At 43.6% G+C, this 15,577-nt stretch overlaps 1 protein-coding gene across 3 annotated transcripts in view; it reads right to left on the bottom strand.

The window, feature by feature from the left end:
* Positions 1-15,577, bottom strand: part of DCLK1 (doublecortin like kinase 1) — a 391,925-nt gene that overhangs the window by 19,915 nt on the left and 356,433 nt on the right. For all 3 annotated transcript variants that reach the window (XM_008273546.5, XM_008273545.5, XM_017350169.4), the window contains one exon: positions 3,938-4,051. In XM_008273546.5, coding sequence (XP_008271768.3) covers positions 3,938-4,051 — 114 coding nt within the window. The remainder of the gene's footprint in view (positions 1-3,937; positions 4,052-15,577) is intronic.

Below are 15,577 nucleotides of genomic sequence, written 5' to 3'. Positions count from 1 at the left end.
TAAACTAGGCTCTCCTGGTGTTGGTTGAAAGCTGTATGAGGTTTTCCTATTTTTAAAGATGCACATTTCATTGTTTAAAGGGAAAAAAAAAAGAAAAGAACCTTGAAGTACACTTGCTCCTTGGAAGGTGTGCACTTGTGTTTCAGTCCACAACGGTGGCTACTTAGTAACTAGTTCTCTACTGCCATCTAGAGGTAAAGTGTTACTTTACAGGACATAAGGTCTCATTTAGAACTCAGCTTCCCCGTATCACAATTATGTGCACGCTGATTAGTATGGATTTGTTCAATTAGACTGAAATGTTCTATTTGCATGAGCAAAATGCAAAAGAAGAACTTTAAAGCATTAGGAAAATTATCGGTTAAAATAATAAACAGCATTAAATGAGGAAAAATAAATTGGAACTGACATCTTAGTCATCGGTTCTTCATCAAGCTGAGCAAATCTAATAATACCTCCCTTCCTCCCTCTGCTCTCAAAAAGTCCACCGTTAAAATGTCATCTCTAATTCCATTTTATGTCTATAAATTGCATTTTAATAACCTTTTGTTTCCCTTTCCCTGTTCTGCTTTTTTTTTTTTTTTAATCCCCCAACTACTGGGAAAGGTAGTAGAGAGACAATGGAGTTCTGGGAGGCAGAATGCTGCCATTCTAAGGGCAATGATAGGGCTCTGCCTAATCACACTGTTTGACCTGTGTCTGGACACCTTCCCCCCTTTCACAAGGGCCGTGGGACCCTCGTGAGACACGGCTGGTGATCATTCTCGCTAGACAAATCAAGGCCTTCTTGCAACCTTAATATAAACTTATCATCTGTCTTTTCTTTCGTCTTAATAATGCCGGGGGGTGGGAAGCGGAGAACAAAATGACAATATGAACAAAAAACAGGATGGCTTGGAACTACAAGTACATGTGGAACTACGCTCGTGTCAAAAATTATTCCTGCACAGGCAGTCTGTTTGTTATGACAGCATGCTCTCTTTAATTTTGTCATGCTAAGAAAGAAAAGCATCATGAGTTGCTTTGTAAACATCATTGATCTCCAGCAGGTAGGTAGACTTCTAACTAAGGAAGGAGAAATAAATTATAAGACCAAAGATTTAATTGCTGATTTCCTGAAACAAAATGAAAGAAAAACACTCTATTTTAAATGGTATTAAAAAAACTTTCTAAATGGTATATGTGATCCCAAAAATATCAGTGCTATGATAGAAGAAATTTAAAATAAAACTTACTATTTTATAGCTTCTGGGGAGAGCACATATGCCCAGGAAAAAATTCTTTCTGAATGCAGAACTTATGTTGAAATTAGTATTTTTTAAATCCATAATCCATGGATTGACTTCATTACTATGCTATGCTACGTTAACTGATACAGTGAATTAATAACTATATTGACTTTTTAAATTGTCAAATGATCTTTCTAGAATATCCCACATAGGAGGATAATTCTAGCTTCTGCTTATATCCTACCTCACCACAAAATATTGTTTCTTGGTAGTCACGCTATAGTTTGAGTTACAATAGTATTTAATGCCAAGGCTTCTCTTTCTTGTGACACTTAACCTTTGCACTTTAAGAATGGAAAGACTGTTATGAAATATGAATGGACTTATCCAATGACGTTCTGAAAGGTAATAACAAGGGCCACCAAACTGGCCATTTTCTGATTCCCAGCCCTGTCCTGTGACCTATGACCTTGCACAGGTTCTTGTGAAGGGCAGGGATGCCTTCGAAGGGAAAAGCATTCCGGAGAAGCTGAGTGAATGCACGTTATGACAGTCCAGATTCTCTTGAAACAAGTGCAATTCACACTGAGATTCTGCCTCATGCTGGACATAGCAATGATAGTAGTGAACTTGTGACTTGTGCTAAAGAGCTGACAAGGCACTTTACAAGACATATTTCTCCCCAGACTAGCCAATTACTTTGAATTTGTGTGAAGTTACTAATTATTTTTTTAAAAAAAAGTTTGTAGCAAGAAGAGTAAGTAAGTGTGTGACTAACATGGACCTTAGCATCACACAGCCAACTATCCATTTTGTGCATTTTCCAGGGGAGGCATGCTAACGCTGAACTGAGAAACCTGCATTCAAAATTACATTGAAAATGGTCCAATTGTGATGGAGAAGAAAAAAATCAGTGGAAATTTGATTTTCAAATACTCGCTGGAGTGTTTTGAGATGCACTTAGATGAACTTTTAATGAACTCATATGGATTAGGCTTCAGAATTTATCTGGGTTTGATTAAAATAGGATTTCCTTTCAAATACATGTTGTCTGTCAACTGGAAATTGCCCTGTAGTTTCTGCCCTTAGTCATCGCCAGACTCCCAGAACACTGTGAACAAAGCATCCCTGAGCAACCAAGGCAAGCTTAACCAAAGGCTAACGCAAACAAAAGACCAGGGGAAAAGGAAGCAAAAAGCAAATGACCGAGGTGGAGAAGGCGCCTTCTCTGACGAGCAGTGCGTTTCATGGACAAGCGTGCTGGCAGTCCGTTCCAAAAGAAAACCATGGGATCAAATGTTTGGAATGGACTTATCTCTTGCATGAACAAATGAAACCAGTGTCCAGGATGTTCGGGTTAGTGCAGAGTCACTATGACTTGACTGAATGTTCCCTGATAACAAAGAATCCTGACAATCTACAAAACACGTGGATGAGAATTTACACCAAAGTTGAGTTTTCTTAGAAAGAACTAAAGAGACTGGGCATGGAGAACAACTTGGGATTTTAAAAACTCAGCCGCCTCGGGCAACCTCTGACAGGGTGTGCACTCTGTTAGCACCGTCAGCTTGCTCATGTGCCAGTTACCACACACCTGGAACCTGCTATTGAAAGGGTTTAGCTGAGAAACACGAAAGCAAACAGTACAACAGTGAGTCTGTACGTGTTCGTACCATTCGCTCATTCTGGAAGCCCATATCAAATATTCAGTAACCTACATCTGGGATTGGTTGTATCAAACAGGTCACTTATTTATCTTTTAGTGCTAGCTGGAGCTCTAGCACAGACAAAAAAGAAGGCAAATTAAAAGCATCCACAGGAGTGAAACACTCAGTACTGCTTATAAGCATGAGGTATTGTTTCATAATTTCTAAAAATTCCACATTGAAGTATCTTCAGAAAAGCAGCTCAAGTGATTTTTTTTCCCATGGAATATGCTGTTAAAATGTACTCTGAAAAAAGAGGAAATTATTAAAAACTCCAGCAATCTGGTCCTTGAATATATTTACTCTAGAAAATGACACCAGGAAGTATGAGGTTTCATTATTTCTCGGTCCAATTTAATCTTTGCCTAGAGCTGTTAGCAAATTGCATGTTGTGTATGTCTACGTGTACAGAGCAGGAGAGACGAGGAGCTTCTCTGCAGTTGCATCCATCAAATGGTGAATGCTAAAAGACTTCAATGTTAGGAACAGAAATTTCTAAGGAGCAAGACATCGTGACTTCACTGGGTGTTCACAGCATCTCCCTCTCACTGAAAATCCGACTGCATAAGCTTCCTGCGATGTGTAGGCTTTTGTTCAGGACTAGGATAAAGATCTATGGAACTCAAATCTCTCCCTGCACGTCGGCTCTCTCACCTCCCCTTTCTTTCTAGGTCCTGGCCACAGGACACTCTGAACTCTTTTCCTTGGGGCCAAAATGTTTGCACTGGCACAGAGTCCAGTGTGGGGGAGGTTTTCTGCTTAAAAAAAGGCATTTACAGCAAGACACCCTGGGGGGTTGGATCAGGATGTGAGCCCAGGGGAATGAGCTGCAGCAACACAGACTGTGTGGACCAGCCTCTCTCCTCCTCCAGTGCAGTAAGTGGCTGAGCTGTCTAAAGAAATGACCCATTCTGCTGTCTCTGGGTGGAACCTCCCGAGTAATGCCTGTCTCTTAGGTGGGCTGCTTTATAAAAGTTACAGGTGGATATTTCAGATGCTTACTGCTATGACAGACACTCCAGCTGCTGTGCTGTTCGGCTTGGGGCCCGTGTTGAAATGCTTCTTTATCTTTCCAGCCACTGACAGCTGATGCTCATTTTCTGGGAGGCCATCATCCTGGGGAAAAAAAAAAAAAGGAAGAGAGCGAAAGTGAGAGAGAGAGAAATAGAGATGGGAGAAAGAAGAAACATTAGATACATAGAAAATGCGACCAAAATCCTCTGCCAGGCAATGATCTCAGCACTCTTCAGACACCGGAAGTAAGGCAACTAATGTCTTCTTACCAAACACCATTGTTGAACATACTGCTCATTCATTTCCACCTCTACTGTAAAATTAATTTTCTGTGTCATCTGACCCTAAGGGTTTTGCTTTAAATTAAAGAAAAAAAATGTTGATTTTGGTTTCTAGTAGAATCTGTTTACACTCACAGCTCTAGCAACATATGTTAAAGAACCAGTTAACTTGGACAAAAAAAAAAAAAAAAGAAAAGAAAAAAGAAAAATGAATCTCTTATTTTTTTCTTCCTAGCCCATCATTTAGACCCAAAACCAAGGAAACTGGCAACATGTGCTGCTATAGGGCTATAAATAAACTCAGGTTTGTATCACAGCTACTCAATCAGTTGTCTATAATCCCAGACAATCTGCCAGGAGGAAAGTTCCTCCTTATGATTACAACCATCCCTACTGCCTTCAAATCATCTGTCAGGATGACACATTCCACACTGGCGCTCACTCTGTTCCCCACAGCAACCGCCCATGGCTGAGGCTGGATAGAGTGCTGTCCTGGATTAAGTGCTGCTAGAGTAGCCATACCTGGGGCCATGAGAATGAGCGGCCATTTACTAATTCCTGACAGGAATGCTGCATGACTCTTAAAGGCAAAGATCGTGTTTGGTTCACTATGGAATTCCCAGGTCTTAGCATGCTGCAGAGGCACCTAGTAGATGCTTAATAAATTACTGCTGATTAAATGAATGAATGGATAATAAAGTGCTACAATCTATTAAAACTAAAATCCTTGCAACACGACCAATGCCATTCCTCTTTTTCCTTCTCTCCTTTCACCCAATCATTTTGCACTGAATTCCGTGGCTGTACCCAGAAAAATCAATTTGCTGCTTTTTAAGCATGATGTGCTTGTTCTATTTGTATGAGCCAGTCTCTCCAGGTGGGATTTACTTCTTCCAGCATTTGGCCATTCATTTATTCAACTAATACTAACTACGTATCTATACTGGAAGCAGGTGGTAGGGAAATGATAGACAAAAATAGGCTTGAACCATGCTCTTCTGTGACCCTGTGTTCCCTTAAAACTTGGGTCCCTAATGACCTATTCCAAGACATTTTCCTCCAAGCATCACTCCCAATGCCTTTCCATTGTATCAAACTGTACTATTCATATTTCTTTGTGTTAGGTGACAGCAGGTATAATCAGTTGCATATTTCATTTATCCAATATATCATGCATATATTTATTTAACTCTTGCCCTCTTGTACCAAACTTTCCTTACTTGTTCAGTGTCTGTACACAGTGGATTTTTAATTTATGATATTCTTAGACTTATTCATTACTGGTTAGAAGAAGAAATAATTAATATGCTTAAGACACATCTGACACCAAATCTGGAGGAAGACGCTTTTCTAAAAATATATGGGGGCCGGCTCTGTGGTATACAGGTAAGGCTGCCATCTGTAGTGCCGACATCCCATATGGGCACCAGTTTGAGACCCGGCTGCTCCAATTCCGATTCAGCTCTCTGTCGCTCCCCCTCTTCATGGAGGAACGACACAGGACCCTGCACTGTTCTTTCGTCTGCTCAGCCCTTCCTGGGTTTGCTGCTGGTTCTTCCCGGGTTGGCTACCGACCCTTCCACCTCCCCTGCCACTTTCCCCACTTCCGCGGGGGAGCGGCACACCGCCGGCCGGCTCTCTCGGGGGCTGCTCAGGTGTTCCTCAGGTGTTCTCCTTAGATGTTCCTGGTGCATGTTGTCTCTCTCCTCTTTCATAGTCCTCTTCCACCAGTCCCAACTCTGCTACCCACACGCCGAGTACGCTGCTCTCCTCCAATCAGGAGCGGGATCAGCCCCTGCAGGTTACTGGTTGAACTGGAGGCAGCTGTGTAAAAGCTGTTTTTACTCCTCTCCCAGCACCATATTGTGGGAGAGCAGATGCATAGAATAAGTCTTAATTCCAGTAACTTAGTCTAGTCCGAGTTGCTCCCCACAGCTCTCTATTGTGGCCAGGGAAAGCAGTAGAAGATGGCCTAAGTCCTTGGGCCCCTGCACCCGCGTGGGAGACCTGGAAGAAGCTCCTGGTTTCAAATCAGCCCAGCTCTGGCTGATTTGGCCATTTGGGGAGTGAACCAGTAGACAGAAGACTTCTCTCTCTCTGCCACTGCCTCTCTGTAACTCTGCCTTTCAAATACATAAAGTATTGTAGAAAGAGTCAGAGGCTGAAGCTTGATTTGAGTGGGATTATACTTCAGAAGAGAAGAGAAACGGGTGAACAAAGCACCTAGGATGACAAGGGCTATGGCAGGGATGGCAGGGCATAGGGGGAAGAAATGATCTCTGCCCTCAGATCCTGAAGAGCTAATTGGGAAACAAAGTATACAAACGCCTTGTCCAGTAAAGAAACAAGTCAGCAAGATAATAAAGCTGTCACAGGCAGTGCAGCCTCATGCCTCAGCCAGAGACATCCAGGGAGCTCAGAGGAGACAGGACGTGTTCTCTTGCAGGCAAGCAGAGTAGACTTCATGAGGGCTGTGGGGTTTGACCTGGCCCTTGATGACGAGAATGGAGGGGAGGTGGGATTTTGGAGAGCAGTGTATGCTGTTGGGAAGTCACAGGCATGTTTGCTAAATCATGAGTCAACTAGCTCACCTCTGGCCTGAGAGAGTAATGGCAGACAAAGCTGAAAGATCAGGAAAAGTCTGGCCACAAAGATCCAGATGGAAGCATCAGTCTCAATTAGGATCGAAGCAGTGCTTCTTAGTAAAAGGGGTCTAAAGGTAAAAACTGGGAAGGACTTCCCTCCTTTAATCAGACATTTTCCACAGTGCACTATCCTGTTCTGCAAGTGAATGAGAAGTTTGATTATAATCACAAAGAATCAGAATTTTTTTTTTTTTTGGTTCAAAGTTTGACATGCAGGACAAATTTCAATGGTGTCTATAAATTTTTTTTTAAATGGATGAAGAACAGACCCCTGGAATTTTAGTCACACAACTGCCCTTGCAATCTAAAGTAGATCTTTTTTTTTTTTTAATTGTATGTATTTTACTTTTTCTTTGAGAAGGAGAAGGGAGAGACGGAGCACTCCCATCTGCTAGTTCACTCCCCTAAATGCCTGTAACGGTTGGGGCTGAGCCAAGGTCAAAGCTGGAAGTGAGGAACTCAACGCTGGTCTCCCACATGGGTAGCAGGAACCCAGTTACCTGAGCCATCACCACTGTCTCTCTGGGTCTGCATTAGCAGGAGTCGGGACCTGGAGTCCAGGAGCCCCAATACAGGAAGTGGTGTCCTAACTGGGAGGCCAAGCAACCTCCTCTAAGTTAGAATTCTTGCGAGCATTTACACATTTGACAAGGGGTTAAATGAGCCTGAGAGTCTTAGAAATACTGGAAGTATGCTTCTGGCATAACTTGGAGGGCTGCCTAGTGAAACATCACTTAGATGCTGTGACGCACACTGTGCCTCACTCCTAAGACTGCAACTGTACTTCTCACCATCTCGCAACGGAGTTCCAGGATACCTCGGGCAAAGGGCGTTATATGCAGCTTTGATTAAAAAGTAGTTTGCCAAACATGTTGGGAAGTGGGTCAGGGGAAGATTTATAGGACAAAAGAAACTCATTTGGTCCCAGGATATGAAGCTGGTAGAAAGGGAGGGTTGGAGACAGGAGGAAGGGACAGGGATAAGGGGTAGAAATGAAGCAGTTTGCTGATGGAGGCTGGGTAGGCTTTTCCGTTTTTTTGAGGTAAGATGAAATAAGGAAAGAAGGAGTAAAACCCGCTTTGAGGTGTAGGCGAAGCAAATGAAAAGAGAAACACAGGGAGAAGGTAATGCAACAGTCCCCACGGGGCTGGTGCTGTGGCATAGTGTTAGTTAAAGCTGCCGCCTGCAGTGCCAGCATCCCAAATGGGCACTGGTTCAAGTCCTGGATGCTCCACTTTCAATCCAGCTCTCTGCTATGGCCTGAGAAAGCAGTGGAAGATGGCCCAAGTGCTTGGGCCCCTGTACCCCCATGGGAGACCTGGAAGAAACTCCTGGCTCCTGGCTTTGGATTGGCGCAGCTCCAGCCATTGTGGTCATCTGAGGAGTGAACCAGTGGATGGAAGACCTGTCTTTCTCTCTCTCTCTCTGCCTCTGCCTCTCTGTAACTCTGTCTTTCAAGTAAATAAATAAATCATTTAAAAAAAAGAGTCACCTGTTACAAGAGCCTGTCCTAATGATGTACATAGATCTCATTTTCAGACTATCTTCTATGGCTGGCATAAGCAGTCCCATTTTGAAGATGGGCAAACTGAGGCTTAGCAAAGTAATGTAATTTGCTCAAAGTCACACAGTGGTCAAGTCAGGACTGAACCAGGTCCCAAAGTGTGGATTCTTTCTATCAAGGACATTTACTAGCATAGTTTCTGGTTGTCAGAGGGCTCCATAAATATTGAATGGAAATGCTCGGTGAATCACTGTTTCCATGATGCAAGACACACAGCAGTGGAGGGGAGTGAGAATTGAATTAGGGGCTGAAAACACCCGAGACATTTGGACAGGACTTAGGGAGCCTGGGAAGGATTTGGAAGTCAATGAAAGGAATAACGAGCACTTCAGGGGCCCGGAGGAACACAGAAGCTTAGAATAAAGGAGAGACTGGGGGTCCCCCTCTCTGGGATGCGGCAACGTGACCTGTGGGGGCTGGGGCTCCAGGGGGCCCCTGGCAGCAGGTGGCACTCAAGGCCTGGCTCACATGGGACGAAGTGAAGTTGTCCCGGGCCAGTTGTGTGCTGCTGTAATGGCACAGGCTGGGTGTGAATATGGAGAAAAATCGCTGGATTTCCACAGGAGCACCCTTCTTAACTTCCCAAGGGAGATTTGTCACTTGCTGGATGATCCCAGCCTTACCACCTTTGCCAGAAAGTCACCTGTCCCTGCTGTGTCTCATGCTGCCAGCTCTTGAACCAGGAGGCTGCTTTCTTACCTCCTGGCTATGGACTGCGTCATCACTGTCCAGCCCTGAGCCGTCCTAATCTCCTGTCAAGGCTTCTAGCAACTCTTTTATGCCGGGGCCCAGACATTCAGCCTTCCAACTTTAAATTCTGGGGAAGGTCTGAGCTTCCCTTGGGTTATTAGTTCACACTGAAGCAATGAAAGTAGCGAAACAACTCTCGCAAGTTGTCAGAGATGCTTTCGACTTCATAAATCTTAGAACATTTCAGGTTACTTTTTTTCCCCAATGAAATAAGGGGTCTCTGATAGAGGAGCTAACACACACACACACACACACACACATACAGGCATGCACATACATTACCTCACTCACACATATATACACACACCATGGCAACAAAAGAGCCTGCAGCATTTCTACATAAATTTCGGAGGCTTTCAGTCTAATTGGATTAAAAGACATAAACAACTGGCTTTGCTGGGATCTAAACTGTACCTGAGCCATACGGGTTCACGATGGAGATTTAGTTAACTTACTGTCTTGCATCAATAAAATAAATAGGGCCATTAAAAACATACATTTTTATATATACATCTTTATCACCATTATTCAGAATAGATTATGTGCCAAAAATGTGCAATGAATTTTCTAAACGTGACAAACCTGGCAGTATTTTACAAATAGTTAGAGTATTATTACCATACGTTCTGGTTTGGGAGTTGTTTCTGAAGTTTGACACGGGCTGGTTGTGGTTTGAGGTTAGTGGGTTTTGATTTAGAAATTGCCATCTACCACTTGGCAGAGCATTGCGACTGACAAGGACAAAATTAGTTTGCAAAATGGAAAATGAACTCTCACAGCTGTCTGTAGGAGACCTAGCCTCCTGCTTCCCCTTTCTCTAGGGGTTGCTGGGAAGAGCTGTGGGGAGGTCTGGCGGGGGCGGAGGTGGGGGGGCTCGGATGTGAAGTCATTCAGTAGAGTGAATTCCCCTCTGTCCTTGGGGAAATGATTTCAGGGGTCATGCTTTAGAAAATCCTCCTTCCCGCATGAACTTTTGGTTTTGAATCATGGATCTGGTTTTCAGTGTGCTCATTGCCAGCCTCTACATCATACCAGTAAATTTATGAGAAGCATGGCAGTCTTGCACGGTTCACTACCAGAATATTCGGATTTAGTTTTTAAACAGTTCCAAGTTTGTTAGCATCCTCTTCAAGTGCAGTTCAGTTTCACCTTCCTATGTGCTGCCCCATGATTCTGGTTAACCATCCCCAGGTGTACAGCGCCCCAGGTCTTTTGACCCTCGTCAGTATGGCCTGGTGCATTCTCTGTGTCTACGGTGAACAGGGAAAGTAAATTAAGATCTACTTCGGAGCAAGGAGAAGATGAGATGTACAAATGGAAAGTGAACCTCCATGTCATCATGGATAATTCACCAGCACAGAGAAGTGTTTCCAAATATTATTGCAGTGGCATTGGAGTTTGCTTAATTTCTAACAACTTGAGATGAATGCGTCCATATTTTTGTGTGGGTAGGGCTGACTTTTTAAAACAATCTAATTAATTTATTTGAAAGGCAAAGACACACGGAGAGTGAGAGAGACAAACAGACAAAGAGATAGCTTTCATCTGCTGGTTCATTCCCTGAATGTCTGCAATAGCCAGGGCTGGGCCAGACCAACGCCAGGAGCCAAAAGCACAATTGAGATGGCAGGGACCCTACTAGTTGAGCCACCATCCAATGTGTGGTTAACAGGAAGGAAGCTGGTATCAGGAGTGGAAATGGGGCTTGAACCCAGGCACTCTGATATGGGACGCAGGTGTCCCAAGCAGCATTGTAACTGCGGCACCAAATGGGCAGTGCTGGTTTTTATTAGTCAGCATGGAATATCCTGGGAGATTTTCAAGGCTCCTGGATTTTTTTTTCCTTTTCCTATTGTTTTTTCCCCCTTTGGAATATCTTGGCTGAGCAGTGCTTTGTTAAATAAAGCAATTTATTTATTTGAAAGGCAGAGTTACAGAGAGAGAGAGGGATAGAGATCTTCCACCAGGAAGCCAGGATCCTAGAACCTCATTTGGGTCTTTCACACGGATGACAGGGGTCCAAGAACCCAGGCCATGTTCCATTGCTTTCCTAGGGACATTAGTAGGGCACTGGATTGGAAGTAGAGCATCTAGGACTCTAACTGGCACCCATTTTAGATGCTGGCATCATAGGCAGCAGCTTAACTCATTGTGCTACAGTGCGGGCCCCTGAGCAGTGCTTTTTAAGAAGGGTAGTTTAGAGGATAGAGGTGGTAAAATACAATGCAAAGGTCAAGAAGGTGATTGGAAATCCTGAATTGATTAAATAACTGTATTGACTCTTTGAAACCAGTCCTTTCCCTGGGACAAAGGTTCTCCAACTTGGTCTCACATTATAATCACCTGGGAGTTTTTGAAATCTTGATGCCAAGATGCCCAGGGCAGATCAATTAAATTTGAATTCCTTGGGCAAAACTCAGCTCTCAGACTAGAGACTCCATTGAGCTGCAAACTAGATTCCATTGAAGCCCAGTTTCCTCATCAGCAAATTTTGGAAAACAATTTGAAGTAAAACAGATGTGCAGAATTATTGCATCCTGGAGCTTCAGGAGAACAAGGGCTAAGGCAGGTCAACATTTTGAAAATCAAAGTGCAATGACAGCAATGCATTTCAAATAGTATAATAAGGATCATTTGACCCTGATTACAAATAAGAAATTTTTCTGAGGGGCTGGCGCTGTGGCGTAGTGGATTAAAGCCCTGGCCTGAAGCGCCAGCATCCCATATGGGTGCCGGTTCTAGTTCTGGCTGCTCCTCTTCTGATCCAGCTCTCTGCTATGGCTTGGGAAAGCAGTAGAGGATGGCCCAAGTCCTTGGGCCCCTGCACCCATGTGGGAGACCTGGAAGAAACTCCTAGTTTCTGGCTTCAAATTGGCTCAGCTCTGGCAGTTTCGACCATCTGGTGAGTGAATCAGCGGACAGAAGACCTCTCTCTCTGTCTCTGTCTCTACCTCTCTGTAACTCTTTCTTTCAAATAAATAAAATAAATCTTAAATAAAGAAATTTTCTGAAACATCAGTTCAATTTGTGAACTTATCACTAACCTACACTTCCACCAATAAAGAATCACTGGGTAGGGGGGAAATGACTCAACTTTTTCCTGAATTCCCAGAATGATCAAGATCTATTATTTTTGAGGCCAGCATCCTGGCATAGTGGGTTAAGCTGCTGCCTGAGATGGTGTCATTTCATGTCAGAGCATTGCTCTGAGTCCCAGCTGCTCCACTTCAGATAGCACTCCCTACAATGCGCCTGGGAAGACAGCAGAAGATGGCCCAGGCGCCTGGGCCCCTGTCACCCTTGTGGGAGACCTAGATGGAGTTCCTGGCTCCTGACTTTGGCCTGGCGCAGCCCTGGCTGTTTTGGGCATTTGGGGAGTGAACCAGCAAATGGAAGATCTGTATCTATCTCTGTCTCTTTGTCACTCTGCTTTCAAATAAATAAAAATAAATCTGGAAAAAGGATATATTATTGCCTATTCCATGCTTATGTTATATATGCCTAAATTATATGGTTCTTCATTTGATGAGTAATGAGGCAAAGAACCCTAATGGGAACAGTTGCGGTTGGTAGGGGGGTAGTTGGGATACTGGAGCAGGCCACAGAGTTGCTAATGCATCATTATCTATGTGGATCTGTGGCCCACATAAAGGATCATGTTCCAGCTGTGATCACAATTTGCATTTCACCGGCAGAAAGCAAAGAGTGACAGAGCTGACCCTGGCCCACAGTCCGATTCAGCATATATATGTGAAATGCCTATAAGTACTAGATGGTCTTTTGAGGCCCTTGGAATAGATGATCCTCTCTTTGTGCTCACGACAACAGGAGAGGCCTATCCTACTTAGTGCATTCCACAGACAGCAAAACTGGTTTGGAGGAGAGAAGTGATTTCTCCAAGGTCATGCAGCTGGGGGAGGCTGTGCAACTTCCAGGAGTCTCCATTCTTCTCCTGGGCGCATGGCCACATAGTGATGGCGTCTTTGTTGACTGGTTCATGGGATCTCGCCCTGGGAGGCCTCACTCATGATCCTTCCAACAGGACATCAGAAGTCAAGGACAAACAGGAACACGGTGAGGTTCGTGACCAGAGTGCATGAAAAATAAATGAGGGCTTAGAGGCGTCTCCTGCAGCGGGGTTAAAACAAGCGACTTTTGCTGACTTGGTTTTTGATTCTATTGCCCTTGTGTTGTGCCTTCTGCTTCCTGAGAGACTGCCTTTTCAGTGCCAAGTGTGCCAGGTGGAAAGGTCACTGTATCAGCAATAGAGAAAATTAGAACTAATGAGAACACAGGAAGAGCTTCCTGAGGCCTTCCTTAGGGTTCACATAATGATTACTACCTTTCTCCCCCTTAGGGAGCGTCCTTTGTGGGGATCAGATATAATTTGATTGCCAAATGCAAAATGTCTTGTTAAATGGATACCCTTTTACATTCCTAATTTATTTATTTTGATTGCTTGGTTGTGCATGTGTTTTTGTTCAAGTGACTTCAATAAATCCTAAATGCTGGTTGTGAAACCTCATTTTTTAATTTATTATTTTGAGGCACAGAAAATAAGCAGGTTTCTGGTTGAGTTACTGTGTAAAAATAATTTCAAAAATGAAGCAACCACTTTATAGCTTAAGTTTTAAAAGGCTTTTACTGAAAGCAACAGACTTTTCTCTCTGCATTTCAGTAGAAGGTAAAAATATTTTTGAATTATTTAAATGGTATTTCTTTTAAGTTTTAAATCTCTTGGATGATTACTTAAATGTTATCCTTGCTTTTAGGAAATGTTTTTAGGGAATCTGAGAGGGAAACTGAAATGACAGCAGACGTCCAAGCTCCAGAGAGAGCAGAGGAAGCTAATTATCTGCAAAGTGGGACCAGGTGTAGCAGTGTGCGCGGAGCTGGTGGAGGCGGCAGAAAGTTACGGCGCAGATGCAGTTGTATATATGTCAAGCTAGGAAAGTGAGCAGCCTCGCTTTTCCAAGGTAACAGCTGGAAGGCTGCTTAGGTTCTTCTTATTTACTGCATCGAGTGGAATATTACTGATGCAGTCATTTGGTTTGGAATCAGGGTGAATGATTACGCTGTTTCCAATGGCATTCCAGACCACCGCCAAACTCACTCTTATTCACAAAGTTTGCTTCTTGCAAATGTCCACATCCTGCTGGAGTCGTCTGCCGGGCCTCCACTTCCCAGCCTCTCCAGGGCGGAGTTCTGCCATCTCTTCCCAGAAGCCTTCCAGGACACCCTCTGGGGGCTGGGGCAGCCTCTTTGATTGCCCTTGACTGTCAGGCAGCATCAGGCGGTGCTGTTGGAGCGCGGGTCTGGCTGGCAGTGGCCCTCTGTGTTTGGAAAGCTCTAACAGCCATTTGCCATTGACAAATCTTTGTCCTCTATGACTCATTTTGGGCCTTCAAAGGCTACGTTTCAAATTCAGATTTTCCAGTTTATTCCGTGTGGTTATCCTTCTGGGACTAACATGCAATTTGATAAGTTATGGGCCCTGGGCTTTGAATTAGTCCACATAGTTGAGTCAGAACTAAGAGAGAGTACAGCTGGCTTGTGCCACTTCCACTCCACATACCTGAAGGAAAAGTGCCATAATCTAGGTATTTTAGTTTGGAAAGGCTGCCAACTTGTAACAATTCTCATTATAACAATGCTGATTTCCATACAGTGCACTCATGTATGCCAAAGGGGGAGAGCAGTAGTGTGGTGCACAGGACTTTATGGCATCTGGGCTTGGCGTGAGGATGCCTGGTTGCAGGTTCTGGCTCAACTGCAAGCATGACTACTTTGGGCAAATCGCCCCTCATAGCATCAGTCTCCTCATCTGAAAAAAATGGGTAAAATAATATCCACTTGCCCATATAGAAGGCTTATTATTATTAGATTCAAGATGCTCCCTTACCCCTTCCCCTCTCATAGGAAAGGATAATTTTTGTTTGGCAGCCTGGGATAAATGCAAAGGTTGCTGAGGCCAGAAGACACCACCCTGGATGATGGCTGCCCCCCATCCCCCGCCCCTCTATCCTAGGAACCGGGGTGGGGGTTTGTATTTTTTGCTGTGACTCTCTAAATGCTCATTCATAGTCTTATGAGAGGCTTTTAAAAGTTCATGGAAATGGTATTAAAATATGTTTATTTTAGACCAAAATGTTTTGAAACTCATGGATAGAGCAGTCTTCAACAAATTCATGGAAAATGCATATTATAAAAAGATGTATGAATTTTAAAATATTTTTATACCAGAATAAACTTGCCTCAACATTTATTTATTTACTGGTTGATTTTTTAAATTTATTTCAAAGGCAGAGAGACTGGAGATACAGAGTTCTTCCATCTCCTGGTTCATTTCCCATATGCCCAAAATAGCCAGGGGTGGGCCAGGTTGAAG

This window comes from Oryctolagus cuniculus, chromosome 9, assembly GCF_051225735.1.
Source record: "Oryctolagus cuniculus isolate XC-2025 breed Fujian yellow rabbit chromosome 9, ASM5122573v1, whole genome shotgun sequence".
In the NCBI taxonomy this organism is placed as follows: domain Eukaryota; kingdom Metazoa; phylum Chordata; class Mammalia; order Lagomorpha; family Leporidae; genus Oryctolagus; species Oryctolagus cuniculus.
Note: the sequence above shows the minus strand (reverse complement) of the source record. Positions and strands in the feature narration are given on the sequence as shown.